This window comes from Corylus avellana, chromosome 2 (genome assembly GCF_965113065.1).
Source record: "Corylus avellana chromosome 2, dhCorAvel1.hap1.2, whole genome shotgun sequence".
Classification (NCBI taxonomy): Eukaryota; Viridiplantae; Streptophyta; class Magnoliopsida; order Fagales; family Betulaceae; genus Corylus; species Corylus avellana.
Window position 1 is genome coordinate 32,625,378 of NC_142491.1, and position 21,296 is coordinate 32,646,673.

The following is a 21,296-nucleotide window of genomic DNA, read 5'->3' on the forward strand; positions in this document are numbered from 1 at the left end:
CATGAGTACATACATGTAGAATGCACAAAGATTGGCTGCTCAAAAGTTGTTACATTTATTTATATACTCAATCAAAGTGATTTTTAGTGCATATTCTACCTCATTCAATTTTGAAAAACGTTTTTTTTTTTTTTTAATCAAATAAGGGAAAGTGGGATACAGGGGATCAAACAACAACATCAAAAGGGTGGGCACCCCAACAACAAAGCCCAAACAGAAAATGCAGCAAAGATACATGGAAAGATACAAGGAACGGTCCAAAATACCAAGCAGTAGGCAATGGTTTTATTCATAGTTCCAAAAAAACCATAAACAAGCCAAGCCTTTTCCTAGGCCGCACAAGGCAGTACTAAAATGCATAAGAACTCAATGAAGAGTCTTACACGGTAAAGGCAACAATCACTGTTAATGAATGTTGTAGGGATGGCATTGTAGAGAACCGAGACGAAGTGGTTGAAGGTCGAACACTAGCAACAAAAGTTTCCTCCACGAGATCAAACCACATCAGATCAGGGAAACAATAACCCATAGAAAACATAAAATACAGCAAACAACAACAGAAGTGTTACAAGAAAAAAACAGCCACTCAAAACAGTAGTGCTGGCGGAAAAGAGGCGGATGGAGGTTGCTGGTTCACACGTGCCGGTGAGTGTACACCACGCGCCGGCGCGTGGGCTGAGAGATAGAGGGCTTCAGGCGGCGGCGGACAGCTAGGGAGCCGGTGGCCGGAGGAGTTGGGCAACAGGGGAGAGTAGATCGGGTTTTGAAGAAACCCGATCTATATCCCAAGCGACAACCAATGGCGGCAAGGGCTGAGGACGACGGGTTGGGCGGCTCAGCAGCATTGTAGTGGTTGAGGGTGGCTGAAGGCGATGATGAACGGTGATGGTACTGAGGAGCAGCAATCGAACTAACAAATAGGGAAGAGACACAAAACCAAAAGAAAACCAATAGGAAACCAAGGAAAATGAGGTGGGGGGAGGGGAGGAAGGAAAAGGCAAGGCCTTTCCATCCTCCCCGAAAAAGCCACACGAGGCGGCGGAGAGAATCCCACTAAGGAGACGGCTAAGGAAAAAATCTTAGGGTTTTTTCAGAGCTTCTCTCTACAAAATAGAGATAATAATAAAAGGTTTTAATTTTGAAAAACAGTTGATATTGATTATATCTTGCTATTTCATAGAATTCAAGAAAAGAAGAATAATATTGACAAGCCATAGGCCAAACCAGGGGCATGAATCGTCTGGCTAATGCTGCACTTCTAGATGACATTCACGTGCCCATATTATCCAACCAAGGTGACCATGATGACTAATAAGCCAGAAATGAGGCCCAAGTCCATAACATTAAACAGGAAATTTTCACCGACGAGTGAGATTGTAAATTTTTTAAAGTTCGAATATTTAATGTATACAAGTCCATAACATTAAACAGGAAATTTTAATGGACAAGTGAGATTGTATATTTTTTTAAGTTCGATACACTAAATTGAGACTTCTTAAACTTTGGAAGGCGATTGTTAAGTGAAGTTTTCCCAAAATTAAATATCATATGACTTCAACAAAAAGAGTCCCCTAATTTGACTAGTTGGAAAGGGGGCATTGCTGTAATAATTAACATTAAAAATTCAATACCATATATTAAAAAAATACTTATAATATAAAGTTAATATCTAAATCTATACCCAAGCACATATTTAAATTTTTATATAAGTAAATTAATGATAGGATAAGATTACAAAAGTGAGTAGATATAATGTTAAAATAAAAAATAAAAATAAAATAATATATATATATATATATATATATATATATATATATATATATATATATATATATATATATATAAAACTCCAAGTAAAAAGTTGATTTAAATGGCTAACATATATTATAAGAATACAAGATATATAGTATTATGTTTTTGTTCTTAATTTACTAATATGGTAAGGCAGATTAACACACAATATATACATATATATAATGGATTCAGCAAGACCATCTGAATTCTTATTATTAGACTGATCACTTACCAGTCCTCTTCATGTTCAAATAATCTAAATTGCTAGAAACTTTGTCAAGTATAATGTTTATTTTTATGTTTTGTGATGAATAATGTTTATTTCTATGTTTACCTAGATGAAATTACTAACAATGTTTTATTTCTAAAGCCATAATCGAGTTCTTATCTACCACAACTTCACATTCAAGAACTGAACTTTCAACCATTCTAATCCAAAGATTGTCTTTTTAAATCCCTTTTAATTCCTACAATTTTCTAAACTGAAAATCTTCAATCTGTTTTTGCTATATATCATCATATGATGAAACTGAAAGTGATTAATCAGAAGCACAAAACTCAAGATGCATGTAACATACAATATTTGCTGTAAACTCAACACATCTTCAGTTAAACAATTCAACAACCCATATGTCCATTAGTTATGCATACAAAATGAAGATGCCAACATAATTTCATGGCAAAACAATTCAAAACATATAGTCTGATTGCACATGCTTTTAAGTTAATTAGCTAAGAGATCGATATATATTATTTAATGCATCATTCCTCAAACATCGATCAAGAGAAATTTGATATGATTCTTAAAACAATTTGTCACTCCCAAAATGATTTTTCTGGGTTAAGCAGGTTGTTGCCTTCCCAATAATTCAACTTCGAATTGAACTTACTTAAAATTAACGTTTTCCAAGTGGGACTCTTGTAGAGTTCAGATATATATATATATATATATATATATATATGGTGATAGTTGTTGCCAAGAGAGCAACTATTTTTCATGTCTTATTTTTCGTTTCCACTTCTCTTTTCTTCTTCTTCTGCTTCATTTTTCCTTTGGTAAGTTACAAGCACCGATTGGAAATGACAGTTCTGTTGGTTTCAGAACTGATTGGATGTGCCAACAATATTCATCACGTTGCCAACATCCGCTTATGACTTAGCATTATTCTTGATTCAACTTTTTTTATGCATAGAATATTGTAATGAATAATAGAAAAGATAAACTGATTTTTTTATTTTTTTTATTTTTATTTTTATTTTTTATTTTTTTCCAATTTTGGGTGTATGGCTGTGTAAGTGACTTCATTGGAGTATTAATCGGTTTATCTCTTTCCTCAGTTTCCTGATTTCTTATCTATTTTCAATTTCATTTTTTTGGCTAGAAAAAGAAACATTAATTTTAAAAAAAAAAATTAAAAAAAAAAATAGCACTTGGCAGAAAGATATCTTCTCTCAAAATCCTACCGATTTCTAAAAGCAAATCAGTCATTCTAAAACTGATATCTATCAGCAGCATGTCCTATATATACTAGCCGTATATAGCATCAGCTAGTCAATTTGTTTCCGAGTAAATGTGTTTTTTTGAAACTTTGCAAATCATTTATGACTAAAATTAACTCTGTCAAGAACCAAATGTGGAGAATATGAAAGTATGTCTCTAGATAACATTTATGGTCTTCAAAACATTTTGTTGTATACCATTTCGTTATACCTTCCTCTCCAAATAATACTCTGCACAGTTGCGGGAGGTGTTAAGCTCAAGACAGTAGGCTTGGCTCCTAAGTCAGCATACCATATTTTTTTAGAATCCTGAATAAAACTTATGCTAACAAATACATTATCTAATGAAAAAGATACCCCTGAATCAAATCTAATACAAATGAATAGAGTGGTAAACAAGAGTAGCAAATACACTTGTGTTAAACAATGCATCATAGTCTCCATAACACTCTAGACCATAAAAGATGATACGAAACAAGAATTATGAGATAAACAAAAAAACTAAAATTTCATATATACAATATACATACCCTAGACACATAATTAATGGCTTTATAATTGACATACACAACATTTATTGTAAATGTATAAGTTCTGCAAACCGTATGATACTCAGCCTAGCAACAAACACTTCATAATTGAGTTTCATTCCCTCATGCATGCAACCATATGCATTTCTTGGTTCCTTAGCTGCCTTAGTGAAACTGCATGTAAGGGCTTGGCTATTGATTTCTTTGGAGAAAGAAATTCTTGAGTCACGCATTGCATTGTAGGCCGAGACTTTGGTTTGGTGTGTATGCATGCAAATGCTATTGTAGCAATGAGGAAAATATCTTGTGCAACCAGATGATTGGGAGGTGACAAACGTTGGTCTAATATTTCATGTAACATCATATTCTGAGAAGAAGTTGAGGATAATGAAGTCATAAATTCTGTTGGATGTATTCCCATTAATATTTCAAGTGCCACAACTCCAAAGCTATAAACATCGCATTTTTCAGTAACTTTCATGGTATAGGCCAACTCTGCATATATAAAAAACAAGAAAAACAAAACTATAAGAAAAATTAAAAACGAAAAAGAGTTTCTTTTAATTTTGTTCTTTTTCCTTCTTTTTTTCTTTTGTATATTTTGAACGCAAAGAAGTTGGTCAATACTTGTCATTGCATTCTATAGTGAAAGTGGTTGTTTGGGATCCTGCATGAATCAGTAAATTACAAGGTAACAAATATTGGGAAATACATTTGTTGTATGTGGCTAAATATGCCTTTTAGAACAATAGGCCGCACTTAACGAATAAATAAATGTATAAAGCTATAACTTATAGTAAAAAAAGATATTAGTTCACCTGGGGCAACGTAACCGTAAGTGCCGGCAACTAACGTTTGATTTGACGAATCAAGATCAAGAAACTTAGCTGTGCCAAAGTCAGAGACAAAAGCCTCTAGATTATTGTTCAATAGAATATTGTTGCTTGTTATATCTCGATGAACAATTGCTGGAATGCATTCATGATGTAGGTAAGATAAAGCGTGGGCAATGCCTTTGATGATGTTTACTCTCTTGCTCCAATCCAATTCCATAGCTTCAACATCGCTATTTAGGATACAAAATAGGTTGCCCCTTTCCATGTACTCGTAAACCAAAAACATGCATCGCTTATGCAAACAGAATCCGTGAAGTTTTATGATGTTTCGATGACGAATCTCTGTTAACACTTTTACCTCATTTCTAAAACTCATATCAAAAGTCGTGTTCTCAGCCTCCAGCCGATGAAGTTTCTTCAAGGCAATCACTTTTCCACCGGGCAATTTTGCTTTGTAAACGCTACCGTAACCACCAATTCCAACACAATATTTTAGATCAAAATCCTCGGTTGCTTCAATGATGTCTTCATATGCAATATGTCCATCATAATTCCATATCGAGAACAAATTTCCATTCTTTGTTTCTGTTGACACAAATTGGGTTTTCTTGACCATGCATCGACATAGGAGAAAGCCCCCAAGAACTAAGAATCCAAGGGAAATGGCGATTGTAACAAAAATTTTCACTTTTGTTACAGTTGATTTGTTACTAGTTGGAGCACAAGGAGGGAAACCCATGGTGCCACCGCACAAATATTTGTTGCCAATTAATGTGTCGGGTGTATGGTACTGATCAAAATCTGTTGGAATCGGACCTGTCAAAGAATTGTATGACAAGTTGACTATTTTAATAGAAACGTAACTATTGGGAACATTGCCGGTAAGATTATTGTAGCTAATATCCAAGATCCGTAACTTGTCAATAGTCCCAAGTTCAATAGGTGGTTCTCCACTCATAAAGTTATGACTAAGGTCAAGAGAATTCAATGAATGAAGGTTGCCGATTTGAGTGGGGATATGACCAATTAGATTGTTATGAGCAAGATTCAGATTGGACAAGCTATTCAAGGTCCCTATTTCTATGGGGATATGGCCTGTGAGATTGTTATAATCAAGATACAAAGTAAACAAATTCTTCAGGTTTCTTATTTCTAGGGGAATGGAACCATTGATTTGATTGGAATCAAGATACAAAACTTTCAAATTAGTTAAATGACCTATAGTTGAAGAGATTTGACCATCGATTTGATTGGAACCAAGATCAAAAGTTATCAAATTGGTTAAATGACCTATAGTTGAAGGGATTTGGCCATTGAGGTTGTTATTCCAGAGTGACAATAAAATCAAATTCTTCAAGTTTCCTATTTCCCGGGGAATGGAACCATTGATTTGATTGAAAGAAAGATACAAATATTTCAAATTAGTTAAATTACCCAAAGTGGAAGGGATTGGACCAGTGAGCATGTTACGACCTAGTCCTAACATGACCAAATTCCTTAGCTTTCCTATTTCTGACAGTATGAAACCGTTGATTTGATTTTCATTCAAAACGAGATGGGTAAGACAGATTAGAGGTGAAAGAGAGGCAGGGATTGGTCCAGTGATTTGATTAGAAGAAACGTTAAACACCACTAATTGGGTAAGGTTTGTGAGTGAAAGAGGCAGCGCACCTATTAGACTATTATAGGACAAATCAAGGTAGGTGAGTTTCGATAGTGTACCTATCTCAACTGGGATACTCCCCTGAAGTCCAGTTCTGTGAAGATCAAGGAAGACTAAATTTGGAAAAGAAGAGAGGTTGAGTTTTGACATCACTCCCAAATTGAAAGCAACTCCAATCTCTGTGACGCTTCCACCTGCATTGCAAGTAATACCAGGCCACTCGCAATGACCAGAGGCATTGCTGGTTTTGGTCCTTCCCCACCACCCACTATCTAACAAAGCCTTTCCTTCTAGTTGTAGTGCTGATGGTTTAGATGCTCCCACAAATGGAGTTGCAGAATCCAAATAGGTTCCACAGGACAAGATAGAGGTAGACCATGCAATGAGGACCATGGAAATGGGAAGGGAGGGTGCCATCGATCTTTGTTTACAAGTGTATGAATGATATGATGAGGATTTTATGAAGTTTAATAAGAAAGATAAAAGAGGGAATGAATTATTTAGTGTTGACGTTGAATGTTTTTGACAAGTAATTACAGCTAGATGTCTTAATTCTTTCTCTTTTAATATAAAGGAGGGTCGACATGGCGTGCAGACATTGTGGACCGGGAGTGGATGACAATTGTCCCGTGTTCTATACTATTTAATTTGACAATTCTCATCTGCATGAATTAGAGAGAAAGAAAACTAAAGTCTACAAAAGAGTGTTGACGTGTTGTGTTCTTTCTCTTTTGAGAATGAGTGCAAACGTGAGTCACGAGAATCTTTTGAGAATGAGATTGATGAGTTGGAGACTTTAATTAAATTCGCACCTTTCTATATATGCTTGTGTCTCATATTGAATATTTTGAGGAAAATGCAGGCCTAGGCCTCTAGCACGCATGCAGTATATAATGCAATTTTATACATCCAGGCCAATGCTTGAATTTTTGTAATTTTTTATTATTTTTTTATAATAGATGTCTGAATTCTTTCTGTTTTAATATAAAGGAGGGTCGACAGACACAGAGACTTGGCGTGCAGGCGTGTGGACCGGGAGTGAACATTTCGGCATTGTGGTTGTCGGTGGAATGGATGACAATTAGTCTTGGCGGGAGAGTTTTTATGTGTAAATTTGGTTTTGTTTTGGACTGCTTTATCCTTCCTCTTTCAAAGTCGAGAAACTTTCATGTCCCTTCGTTCCTTTTTATGTCTTTGGGTTGGAGTGCATATCTTCAGCACAACATGGGAGGTAGAGAACCGGCCTCTGTTCTATACTATTTGAACAGAGCACCAGTTCTCTTGGCGTGCTCCAACTATTTTTCTTATTGACTGCTTCCATGGGTGATTATAGATACTGAAATTTAATGGCCAGGATCCCATCATTCAACACTTAATCAACGGCATTCAAGTTATTAAACAAACATTGCCGTGTTAATTTGAAATTAAAGTAAATGACTGATTGATTGCTATATATGTCCATCACTAGCTTTAATGACGGGCCTTAGATTTGCCACAAAATCATCTTCCAAATAATTTCCTCAACGTTTCGCCATTGTCGTTGTCGGTGGATTAATTGGATGACACTTACTGTGAAGCTTGCACTTTGAGTCAAGCCTAACTGTTGAAGAATCCAACTAGTTGGAGAGTTCTTATTATTATTATTATTATTATTATCAAATGGTGCACTCATAATTAAATATGAGTGATTTAATTATGAGTCATCACTCATATTATAGTATAAATGATATGGATCTTCATTTCACTTTAAACAAAGAAGAGTCATTTTATAGTCTGAATTAAATATTGTTGCATCTTATAGTATAAATAATATCACATTATTTAACTTTTTTGAATAAGATGCCAAAGAGGGGCAGAATCATGATTTTTTGTGTGGGAGACCAGATCATGTAACTACGTTGCTTTATTCGTGAATGTTGCAGGAGACCAGATCATGTTTTCTTGCATTGCTGCCACAGCTATGCAGAGCCAAAAGATTATAGGAAGATGAGGGAATCGCATAGAATAAGGTAATATTTATGATTTAGTGGGAATGGAAAGCAGAGAGAGGGGAGGAGGAGCTAAATGGTGAAAGAACCATTATATCTTTGTAAACTTGATAAATTTATAAATTTACGCTTAAATTACAAATGAATTTTTAAAAAATATTGTGATATTTTGAGAATTTCTCGCCACTCTGTTAGAATTTAACAGAAAATCCTAACGATTGGTTGAAATTGCAAAATTTTTAAAGTTTGATACATTAAATTAAAAGTTTTTTAACTTTGATGAGGGATGAGATTGTAAATTTTTTTAAGTTTAATACACTAAATTAAATGTTTTTTTAACTTTGAGTACGGGATTTAATGTGGATTAGCTAAGAGATGGATAATATCCTTTAATGCACCATTCCTCAAACATCAAGAGAAAGTTGATATGATTCTTAAAACAATTTGTCACTCCCAATATGATTTTTCTAGGTCAAGCAGGTTGTTGCCTGCCCAATAATTGAAATTCGAATTAAACTTACTTAAAATTACTGTTTTCCAAGTGGGACTTTTGTGGAGTTTTGATATATATATATATATATATATATATATATATATATATATATCTTATTTTTCTTTTTCATTATTTCCACAATAATTACCGGTAGCCATATCAGTAATACATTATATATTAGTAGGAGTCATTCATCTAATAATCTAATTTAGCTTTTCTTGAAAAACCATAAGATCATCATAATGATCTCACAGATTTCTTACTTAACCAATGATCAATCAAATAATCATCAACTTAAGGACTTTGAAGAGAAAAGAAAGGTGTAAGATTATGATAATGATGATGAAAAGCCATCTGAGACCATCTTTGCAGTTTTAACAATTGATATGGTTTGTTCAAGTTATATTAGCCTGAGAAAGAAACAATTGCTATTGGTAACTAAAAGAGGCCCCTTGTGAATGGGAAGAGAGAATTACTTTGAGTGCTTACTTGACAAGTAAATCAAAGATAAATCTTATTCAAGTTCAAGGGAATGCAACAGATCATCGTACTTTTTCCAAAATCTGTCGTCAAATTGATGCATATATAAGAAATATTTCCTGAAATAGCTGTAACTCCTACAGATAATTCTCAACTGTCGTAGATTTTGCTATTCCAAAAAATGTAGAGGAGCACTAAAACATGACAAGGCAACCCCAAATTATGGTGCAACAGTAACACAATGGTTGAAGGTTGTAAGAGTTCCGAAAAGAAACTTTGATTCAATGTTTATGTTGAATATGAATATTCATGTAGCATGATTAAGGATAATATTATGTTTGTTTTCTCACTCAAGCAGAAATGTAAGTGGATGATTTGTCCAACCAGCATGGAGGAAAAGAAACATGCACATAAAAACTGGGGATTATTATATACTTTTTGTGTACTCGGGTTTTGCCCGTTGTGCTTTTAATAAATTTGATTTACTTATCATAAAAACACTGAGGATCATTTGAATGAAAATGTCTCATAATCAATTCTGCCAAAAAAGAAAGGGTTAAAATAGATTGCACTGTGGGAAAGCAAATAAAAAAAATTCCTTACATGCAGTGTGAAGAGATTTCACCATTTACATGTGATACTGCAGCAGCTACAAAGTCATTAAATCAGTCTTGAACATTGTAAAAGAAAGTGAAATTTAACTTTGCAGGCAAGCAGATACTCAAAATGCTGATAGCATATTAACAAGTTTTAATTATGTTTTACTTGAACTATTGGGGAAATTATCATGGACTTCAAAGTAGAAACCACTTGGTGGCTCTCAAAACTATTTCTCAACTCGATCTTGAGAAAAATTCAGTCTATTATTGTGCGTTAACTCTTAACACAACTGTGAGTGTTCTGTCTTTGTATTATTGTGATGCATCTAATGCCTCACATGCCTCTTTATTTATAGGCTTAAGTTTACTTGGAAAGAAGAGAAAAACTTAGCCTCCATCCACTAGAGACACACAACTAAGGGGGGAATAATAATTCCCCTTGCCCCTTGTCTCCAATAACACGGCTAGGCTAGGATATGGATCCTAGCCCATGTTTTAAATAAAACAGACCATGCATATATTAGAAGCATGTTTCACTTTGGGCACATTTATCAGCTCGAAAAATGGCTCAAAGGAAAAATAAAATTAAAAAAAAAAAAAAAAAAAAAAAAAAACACTAACTTCAATAGGCTTATATACTACTATTAGTCTATTAATTACAATTGAATCCTCTAAATAATTGTAATTGCAATTTAGTTTATATTTTTATTAAGTCATGTTGATGCAGTTTTTGGTACGGCTTGATTGGTGATGGATTGCCAGCAAAATAGCAAGAACGTCAAAGGGTCTCGATCTGGGCCGGAGACATTCCAATGCTAAAATTAGCGTGTTTTTCTATAGTGAAAATAGAGTAATGAGCTTGAATTTAGGGGACTCTTTTTCTCCTGCGTTGAGTCTTTTTTTCCAGGTTTTCTATAACTACTTTACTCTTGATACTCCACATTTATATGGCTGTTGATAGATCATGGTTTATCCAATTTCACATTCAAGCAATGGTTGAGGGATAGTGGAAGTTGGTTGAGAAATAATTTCCTAAAATAGTTGAGTTATTGTAGAACTAGCTGTAATTTATATGAATGGGGTTGCTTGAGTGGGACCCATAATAGATTTTATCCCAATAAGCCAGTTTAGGCCCGTATTTGATTAGTTTCAAAGCAGTGTGGGTAAGCTTTGGTGAATAGCCAAGGCAATAAGCTATAGAAGTGGTGGTGATTTTGCCGCCCCCAGTTAGCCATGGGTGACTACAGCCACCCTAGCGTTTTTCTTCTTTCTGAAGTTTTTTAATTTTTTATAATGTTTTTATACCTTTTAAGTTTTGAGCGGTTTTAACTTTTATTTATTGAGGCATATGGCCACATGGTAGCTTTTTATTGGTTTGACATATATTTCCGTTACTTTTTTGGAGAGAGTGACCATCTTTATTTTTAACCATAAACAAGGTATCTATGATAAGACTGTGAAACCAATCTAAGAAAAAATAAAGTTATTAAACTACATGCAAGTATAAGGCATTTAACCCTAAAAATTATTATGAATACAAAGATGAAGTTTAAATAAAATGATAATTTCATCTTCATGGGTAGCATTGGGCTTTAAAACCATGAGGACTAGAGATAATAATGCCATGCCATGCATGGTATTCTTTAAATGTAATTAGTGATTAGTGATTTCATTTAATTTTTTTATTTTTATTCTAACAAATATAATTCTTATACATGAATCTTTTAAAAATTTTACCAACACTCTTACCAAATTGAGTATTACAAACTATTTCTTTCATTTTATATGTTTAACGTTTGAACTGCCTTCCATCGAATTATTAAATCAAAATCTAAAATTCAATTCTAAACAATAATAATACGAGGAATATTGAAGGGCAAAACAGTACTTTCATCAAATCAGAACTATATCCTCTCTGCCTCAGACCAGAGGCACGGAGAAGAGAGGGGAGTGAGATGGGCATATCAGGCTCAAAGCGAGTGAGGGCCTCGCTCTCCAGCTCACCCGAGTTCGACTCAGCGTGCGACTCAGCCTACTCCCACTGTCTCTCCCTGACGCAGCACGCATTCCCAGGCGTCTTCCCCTACCAACTCAACGCCGCCTCCGACCACCTCCACCGCGAGCTCTCCACCCTCCGCCCCCACCCTCTCGTCCTCAAGTGGCTCCCCTCTCCTCCCACCCGGATCCAGGTCGACTCCGCCCTCCGGACCGTCAATCACAGCCGGCCCACCAGCGACGAACCCTCCCTTCTTGGGCAGGTCCAGTTCGGGGAGTGGGCCGTCGAGTTGTTCTCGAACGCCGTGGTGTCCAACGCTCGTAAAGCGGTTCTGTGCAGAGTCCCGATCGGAATCGCTGGGATCGCTGGAATTGGAGCCGTGACTCGGTCCGGAAAGGACCTGGTCGGGACCGCGATTGGGGTCTACGCGATCGGCGTTGCCACTTCTGTTTATCTTAGTTTGTCAGGCTAGATTTTTTCTTCTCTTTTTGTGTGTTTTCATGTTTGTACATGTTATATTGATTGACACGTGGCTTGATGCCTTGATCTTAAGCTATCTGGAAGAACATGACAATTAGTGACCGTCCGCCTCAAAATTGCTTAATTCCGTCGACGATACAATGTTAATGTAGATAACTACGTTAAATTACCCCGACATGGTTAAAAAAACAAATAGACTACGATATAGGAAGATCACGAATTGGAGTTCTTTCAGCCACCCTCACATCCAATATGCTAAACCTAAGGTCTACTATAAAATACAGATGAATTTTTGTGGTTGTGTGTTGGATTCGGATATAAAATATGGATGGAACATGAGTCAATCATAATTCAATTTATTTAATTAATCGAGTAAAAGTCTTTAATCTTAATCAATTAATTTCGTGTTAGGTTTGTCGATTTTGTCAAAAATTGTTAGTTCTTATATAACGTGTTAGGCTCAAGTTAAGTCGAGGCATGAGTGTAAGATTTTATAAGTCAATTTTAATCTGACTTATTTAATTAAACGAGTCAAATTTAACTCGCTAATTAATGTCTGATTCATGTCAAGTTAAACAAACTACGGGAGATGTTTATTTTTTGTATGCTCTTCTACCATTATGTAATGCTCTAATAATCAATTTTGTTTTTATTTAATACTTCTGTTGTCTTGCATAATAAGAGACCTTTAAAGCTCAATCCAAAATTGTCTCTTGGTCCCAAGTTGATCAGATACATTTGTCTCTTCCTCTAAACAAAGCCAAGTTAAAATGAGTTTTCTTTATTCATACCTACAACATCCACAATGGGCTGCAACAACCAGCTTCGTTGGCAGCAATATCGATTGCCTTCTCCATCTTCGAGGATCCCCTCTAGAGTTATGGCTGGATCGCTATTTTCTTTTTGGTCTTTGTATATTAGGTTCTGTAATTTTTGTTTTTGTAATTATGCTGTTTGGTTGTACTTGGTCTTTGTACTTTAGAAAACCTCTTTTATGGCCTTCAACTTAAGCTGGTCCGTTGGCACAGCAAGTGTGCGAACCTGATCGACTCAGATCAGTCAATAAACACTATCAAAGGTCTCTATACTTCATGATTTTTAGTTATCTTTCTTCTGATTGTACTTTTTAAGAAAAGAAGAAAAGCTGTCTGTTCTTTCGTTGCACCATGCCAAATTTTCCCTCATATTGTGTCTTCCTAGCAAGCAATGGAAGCAAAGTGGCTGTGTTGGATTTGGCTCATGATAAAAGAAAAAGGCCAAAAAGGTGTTGTCAAATTTATGAGACTTGTTTTGGTTGCTGCTACAGAAGATATGATGGTTGGAAATGAAGCAATACTGCTTTTGCAGTGTTAGTAGAAAAAGAAAATGAATTGATGGAAGTTTACAATGTTTAGTACTTAAAAGTTAAATCATGGGCCTCTTTCCAACATCTACAAAAGGCAAAACGATCAAGAGAAAGAATGGGGCCAGGAATTCTCTTACTCTTCATCCAATTCAAGACCTGGTATGTATTCCAAACTTACATCGAAAATAACAGGACTGCTTGGAGCCACCCTTGGCCTTCCTGGAGCTGAAGTGAGACCTTTTGGGAATGCCAACTAATCAAAAGAACAAACAAGCCGATACAGTTAGAACTTTTCCACCATGAAATTGTTCAGAACAGAAACTTGCAATTGGCTTTCAGTAGGACATATGGAGAGAAAAAGAATTTTGAATCTATGAGACTGATCCATGCCATAGAAAAAAGAAAAAGCAAAGTGAATATGAATTTAAACTTCTCTTTATGACGATGCCTTTTATCTAGAATAGGAGCATCAAAAGCACTCAAGGAAAAAGGAAATTATCAGAGTAAAAATAAGTTAAAACACCAGGTATCAAGTGAAAAAACATACTGATCCTGGGATGTAAAGTCGACGCTTCCCGCCTATTTTCATGCTCAAGATACCCTCATCAAGTCCCTGGATCACCTGTTCCATCCATTTAGAATTTAAAGTGAGCATAAACAATTTTATGTATAAACAGATTAGGACTTCTGTCTAATTTTCTATGGCAATATCAATAATGCAAGAATGCAATTTAGCAGATACAGGCATGTAGCTGCTTCCAGTTTAAAACTCTCCTATTTACCCCCGTCAAGTACAGCATAGCACATAATGGAAAATGCTTGGTAGCAATAATATCACCATAAGATGGATAGCTTATACTTTAATTGTTTTGCATTTTCTGTGGGATTAGACAGGCCTCTCCAGTCTCCGGCTGCTGACTGGAAACCAGAAAGGCAAGAGGACCTTATTTGAAAAGGTAGCCAACTTAATGATGCTTTTCAAAATTTATTGAGCAAAGTAACAGACCAAAATTAGAAGAACGAGCAGAAAAATACCAAACTCGCCCACACTGAGCCAAACACAATGCAATGAAATTAAGATTGACTGTTTTCTCAATGACCTGAAAATTATAATTGATTAGGAGTTATTTCTGAAGATTACCTGACCAGAGCCGACACGAAATATGTAGGGCAGACCTTTCTCCAATGAACTGCAGAATTTAAAACAAGAAATCTTAGAGAAAAGAAAATTTTCATGAACACTGTCCTTCATGTTAGTTTATCAAACCATGAATTTATGCTAGAGGACTTCAGAAAAAGTGGGTCCTAGGAGCAGGTTGTATAAAGTGTCCATAATTAAGATTTATTTTTGGATTCATTGTTGAATTCATATAACAAAAGTTCTAGGTCAAAAAATAATTTTGGTCCTTAAACCATGTGTTAGATGGATTGAAAATGCCTCAATGCTACACAAGTCATCACTATTCGAATGAAAATTACCGATATATTAGACTTTTTTTTTCCTAACTGTCCTTGTATTCTTATATGACACATAAGGTCACAACATGGCTCACAAAATCAAAGAAGATGGTGTTGTTTGGCATGAATATTCTTCACTTAGGGCTATTGGTGATGTGACATCATGTGATGTTATCTTATCTGACATCTTCTTTGATTTTGTGAGCCCTGTTGTAGTCTAATATGCCATATCAGCAATACAAGAAAGGTGAGAGAAAAATGTCCAATACATCAGAAATTGCCATTCATGTAGACATGGCGAGACAGGAGAAAGATAGCATTGAAGCATTTTTAAAATATCACAAACTAAATTGACACAATTAATAGTTCAAGGACAAAATTGGAGTCTCACACATACTTCAGGGACTAAAGTCAAATTTCACCAAAATTCTATATTTAAGCCTGAAGTAAGACAAATGAGACATAAAGAGGTCTAAGTACTCACATTCAAATTTTGCGTCTAATTTGTCCAAGAGATAGAGTTTAGCTACAATTTTCATGTAATCAATGTGCTTACCTATCAAATATTTGTCCAGATGGAACCATGGCAACATAATTAGCAGCCACCTGTAATCACATATGACATCGACATAAGAAAGAGACTCATGAAGAAGATATATTGGTAGCCATAGAAAAGTATTGACATAAGAAAGCTGCAAGACACCTAGACCGAGCGTGAGGAAGGCACATTGTGGGCCTGAGATTGTTTCTGTCCTTGGTGGGACGTACACGGCCCAGCCACTCATGTTGCTCAAGTGATGTGCAGCCCATTTGCATGGCCCTGTCAATGTGGGTTGTGAGCTGGTTGGTTGGTAGGCAGTGTACATGCGGCAACACTGCCCTGCCCGCACATTACCAGCCCTCATGCTGGGAATGCATGAGGGCTGGTAATGTGCAGCAGCAGCCCTGTGGGGTGCTGCACAATGCTGCTATAGTGGCTGCGTGGAGGTAGCGTGCAGCAGTGGGAAAAGGCAGTATATAACCCACTCTCTCTCTATGTTGTCCCCCCCACTAAAAAAAAAAATCTAACTATTTCCATATTCAATTTTTTATTGACATGAACATTGTCTATGTCAACCGACAATGTAAAGAAGGTATGTTCCATGAAAAGTCTAATTCAATTCAGTTAAGGTTATTAGTCAAGCATACCAGCGAAATAAGTTGATAGACAAAAGCCTATGGAATGAATGCTCATTCAATAACAGCAAGCTTAAACACAGATGGCAAAAGGAAACCAGAAAAGAAGGATGCATGTAGTATCTAAGAAGCCTCACCAACTGCACCTACAAAGGCAATGACTATCTACAATTATTTTGCATACACCTAAGTTACATGTTGATGAATATGCACAAAATTTCCTAACCACACAGAGGGTGAGAGTGAAAGATGGAGGAGCCTATGCCATACTAAAGATGCTATTCACCAGTTGATTCTGAATGTTGCTCAAGTGCAATATTTGGAGACCCATGCATTAGTTTCATTTTTGATAAGTGAAACCCTTATGGAGCTACTACCATAAGGGTATATATGATCAAAATTCCATGCTTACTTCAATAGAAGATACAAAATACTTTAAAGAACCCAGACACTCATCTGTTGTTGAATTTTCTATAGCTGCTTAAGGATTTATATCAAGGTTCATCATCTCATGCTGCAGAAACAAATTAATTTGCATGAGCCAGACTAATTTGCACACCTGAAAACCAACTGGTGGACTAGGGCCTTCACCAACTTTAATATCCTTATATTGCAAACCAGACTCTGTAGTTACCATAGGTACCTTCATTAAAGAGCAAGTCCAGCATTCAGCACCAAATCATCAAGAATAGAAGTTAACAATCTATATAAATTAAAACTAATTACTTGCGGAATCATGATCACAGATGGTTTCAAGATACTTGAAAATGCTAAAACCACAACACAGTCACCACAATAATGATAATGTTCTTTCTAAAACAGTCCAAACAATATTGATCCATGGCACTCTTAGGACATTGATCACATGTGCTGCTGTGAAGTTGATCAAATGTTTTTCAAACTCAAGATCACTCTCTTGGTTAAATTAATTACACTATCGTGGTGGTTAAAAAAGATTCAGGTTATTGATAAATGAAAGTACAGTACAATGGTTGTACAAATAGGGATAAACACCGCGAAATTCATTAATTAATTTGACATTATTTTTTCAGATGTGAGCCATATAGCAATTCTTCTGATAGAAATCCATGTAATATCAAGTGGGTTCTAGTACAAAGTGTCAGGATGCTATCCATGACTTTTTGCACATCATGCTGATAATGTGGAATTGAATAATGTGAAGAGAATAAGTTCGATTGACATATAATATAGAGTCAAACTTAGTAATAACAAAGTATCTGATGCAGTAACTACTTGACCAAGTTGAATAGATATCAGTTGTGTAACAATTGAGAGGCAAGTTCTTGAGATCAAAAGCAGTATGAAAGAACTAAGCCCCAAAGAGTGACTTCAGCCTCAGGATCCTTCAGAATGTCTAGTAAAATACTGAAGTGTTGCAATAAGAAAAGAAAAAATAGATAAAAATTTGAGTTACTTTTAGGGAATGAGGGGCAACCCATTGAAATGGTTTTGAAATGCGGGAAAAAAAAAAAAAAAAGAACTATGCAATATTAATTGCAAATGTACATAAGAGATTTATCTGTAAACAGATGGCTTAAATGGACAGACTTGCTTGACAATCCAGATTAAGTAACAGGTTTATAACTCATCATCGATAGAAACAACGCTTTGTTTCTGTACATCAGGTATTCAGGACATGTTATAAGCATGTCCCAAATCGTATAACATGTCCTAAATTGTGTTATTCACATATAACAGGCATTTGGTGCTACATGCAAGAATTTTAAGCCCACATAAAATCAGTGTGACATTGTATGCTGAGACTCACAAAGAAAAAGCACATTTTGATTTTACTTAATAGCAAAAACCCTTTATTCCTGAAGAGTAACCAAAAAGGTGTGCCTTAACCAACAGCTTATTGCTTTCCATAGTCCTTCCAAGGGACTTGCTACAGAATAGTAAAATGCAATCTGCTTCAGTGGGAAGACGTCTATTAACTCTATAGTGACTAGTAAGTAATATTTGAACTGCTAAGAGCAAAAGATTTCTGCAGTTAAGGGGCCATGTAATCTCACCATACATTTTCAAGCTCTTTCTCACAAGTGTCATCACAGAGTCTTGGCTTCTGCTCTGGGGGCAAGCCAGCTCCCTGGGCTTCAAATGAGTCTATAAAGAGGCTCGACAATCCAAAAACCAATCCAATAACATCCCTACGCTTAATTACATTAAACTCATCCCTGAATTCACTTGCCCTTGAAGCTTCAGCTTTAAGATCCAGAGTAGAGCAGCATCTCACAGGCAGACTTTGAACTTTATCACTGGAAATGCCTTGATGATTGGCAGACAGACTTTTGCCAAAAGCAGAACCTAATACAATTTGAATCTCATGAACTGAGGTAGAGTTTAGGATCAAAATTGCAAAGTTGAACTTGTAGAAAAGGAAGTAATGTTAAAACCAAAAATTAACAAAACCACAACCATCTCCTTCCCCTTTAAAAGGATCAGACGCAGGAGGAAGTTAACTTTCATCTTGTTGGAGAAGGAAAGAACTTGTCTTCAACAAATTAATCAATTTACACTGACCTAGACATGTGATCAATAACTTCTCCAGGACTATTTCCATCGCCTACATTCTCATTGCATCAGACGCAGCCAAATTAACTTAATTCAAATAATTTCCAGCCGTCATACCATTAATCTTGGAGCTATTGGAAACATAGGCACCTATAAGAAGAAACATGTCTCTAGAATGACAAGATCCCGATCGGCCTAATTTACCCTACCTAATCTCTGACATTAGTAAAATGTAGTCACAATCTTGATTACCAAACAGTTAATAAAGATACTTAGAGAAGTAATCTTTGGGATTCCAAACGAACTTAACTTTTATTTTTATTTTTCTACTTTCTTCTTTAACCAAAGTAACTGATTCAACTGCTCTGGAAAGCATGATGAATTCACTTCAAATGTCATGTACAAGATCAAAACACAAAGGTAATACAATTTTCAAAGGAAGTTCAAGAACAAGGTAGAAATGCATCATTCTTGAACATTTTCAGCTTTGGTGCATTAGCTACTAGGAGCTGCAAAGTTTCAGATAGTTATATGAATAATTTCTAAAATAGCAAAGTTGAGTGTAGTCTGATCAATCTATCAAGCATTTGGGTATTCAGAGGTTGGAGAGAAAAGGGAAATCTGAAGATAAAATTTGAAGAGAAGAGGAGTATGGCTAAGAAAATTTCATTGGAATTCAAATAAAATCATGCAAAACATCATATTCCCACATTGAATTCCAGATTCTTTTAGAGGAAAAACCAGACACGCTTGTCGGGCAAAAAGAAAAAAAAAAAAAAAAAAAAAAAAAAAAAACACCACTTTTCTTTATGCCAAAATCCAAGCTGTCAAAGATAAGTTCCATTACAGTCCGGGTTAGAATCACATTTACAAACTTCTTTCTGGGTTCATAATCTTGATAAAATATAAGAAAGAAAAGAGAAAACGCAGATTTTACGCTTTCTAATTAGTGAATGCGCATTGATATAAGAAAGAAAAGAGAAAACGCAGATTTTACGCTTTCTAATTAGTGAATGCGCATTGATTGCAGCAGAAGTGCAGAAGTATGATTACAAGTAAGGAAATTTGAAAAATAAATTAGAGATAAAAGTCAGAAAAGTTGATTACCAATTGGAAGCAGCAGAGAAGCCATTCCTTGTGAAGCGAGGAGTTTGTAACGTTCGGAAACGGATAACGAAATCTTGTTCTCTCATGCGCGTGCGTTTATATGTCTATGCTGGCCAGTAGCTTGGCACTCTCTAGTAGATTTGGATAAAAAAACAGATTGTAGCTATATGATCTCTAGTATTTCTTTACTGTCCATATTTTAGTTTTAAATTCGTTTTTATTTTTAAAAAAGTAAAATTAAATTTGAACAGTTAAGAACTTATGAATACTGTCTGCCACTTAGCAATCGATTTTTTTTTTTTTTCTAATTTTTTTTTTTTTTTTTTTTTTTGGATAAAGTTGAAAAGTCCACTTAACCCCCATAAATTACTATCTCAGTGACAATCTACCATTCAAACTATCAATTCTGACAATTTACTCCTCAAACTACCAAAACAATAACAATGTATCCCCCAAATGTTAGCAAAATGACAAAATTACCCCTATATACTTTTCAATAAGACAAAAACACCCTTAAAATTTTGAAAAAAAAAATAATAATAATTTTTAGTATTTTTGTTTTTATTTTAGTAAGGGTAATTTTGTCATTTTGTTAAAAGTGAAGATACATTGTCATTGTTTTGGTAGTTAAGGGGGTAAATTGTCGCATTTGATAGTTTATGAGGTAAATTGTTATTGGGGTAATTAGTTAAGTGAACTTTACCCAATTTTTTTTTTTTATACATATATAAAAGATTTTATCTAAATTCTATATATTTCGACATAAAATGATTTTTGAAAAAAAAAATTGTATTTTTTTTAAAAAAGATATAATAGCCCAAGTAAAAAACATTTTTAGTTTGACCAGAAAAGCTTATTTAATAAAATAATTTCATTTTTTAAAACCATAAATTATTTTTCGAGTTTGATTTTCTCATTCTCAAATTCCAGAATTCATCAGGACTCTGCTGAAGGTTGTCAAAAGTTGCCAGTTTTTTTTGTTGTCGCTAATTTTTTGTACAAGTCAAACACCAAAAAAATATTTTTAGAAAAAAAAAATTGAAAATTGATTTTGTTGAAAATAATTTATGACCAAAAACATTTTAAGTCAAAACAAACTGAACATTGAGCATAAATGAGTAATGTTATATACAACATTTTTATCTCATAATTATCCAATGTCGACGTCTCAACTAATTCTTAATTATTATTATTTTTTTAACAATGAGTGATACAAGAGTTGGTCAAAATTACAATGTCACCATTTTGAAATAAAAAATGTAATTTATAAAATTACTCTTGCATATGAAAATAATGGGCATGGATGGGTGTATATA

The 21,296-nt window shown here is 34.9% G+C and overlaps 2 protein-coding genes and 1 pseudogene across 2 annotated transcripts; 1 reads left to right on the plus strand and 2 right to left on the minus strand.

Annotated features, from left to right (window-relative positions):
* Window positions 1-3,926: 3,926 nt before the first annotated feature.
* LOC132163384 (uncharacterized) lies at window positions 3,927-6,740 on the minus strand (annotated as a pseudogene).
* Window positions 6,741-11,756: 5,016 nt separating this feature from the next.
* LOC132167353 (uncharacterized) lies at window positions 11,757-12,466 on the plus strand. Its single transcript, XM_059578299.2, has one exon. The coding sequence runs from the start codon at window positions 11,839-11,841 to the stop codon at window positions 12,349-12,351; it is 513 nt and encodes a 170-aa protein (XP_059434282.2). The 5' UTR covers window positions 11,757-11,838; the 3' UTR covers window positions 12,352-12,466.
* A 1,169-nt stretch (window positions 12,467-13,635) lies between these two features.
* LOC132167002 (FKBP-like peptidyl-prolyl cis-trans isomerase family protein) lies at window positions 13,636-20,101 on the minus strand. The gene is made up of 7 exons (XM_059577890.2): window positions 19,981-20,101; window positions 18,380-18,666; window positions 16,898-16,981; window positions 15,719-15,768; window positions 14,846-14,894; window positions 14,252-14,326; window positions 13,636-13,957 (listed from the first exon to the last, which is right to left on the minus strand). The coding sequence occupies exons 1-7, from the start codon at window positions 20,003-20,005 to the stop codon at window positions 13,838-13,840; spliced, it is 690 nt and encodes a 229-aa protein (XP_059433873.2). The 5' UTR covers window positions 20,006-20,101; the 3' UTR covers window positions 13,636-13,837.
* Between the last annotated feature and the right edge of the window lie 1,195 nt (window positions 20,102-21,296).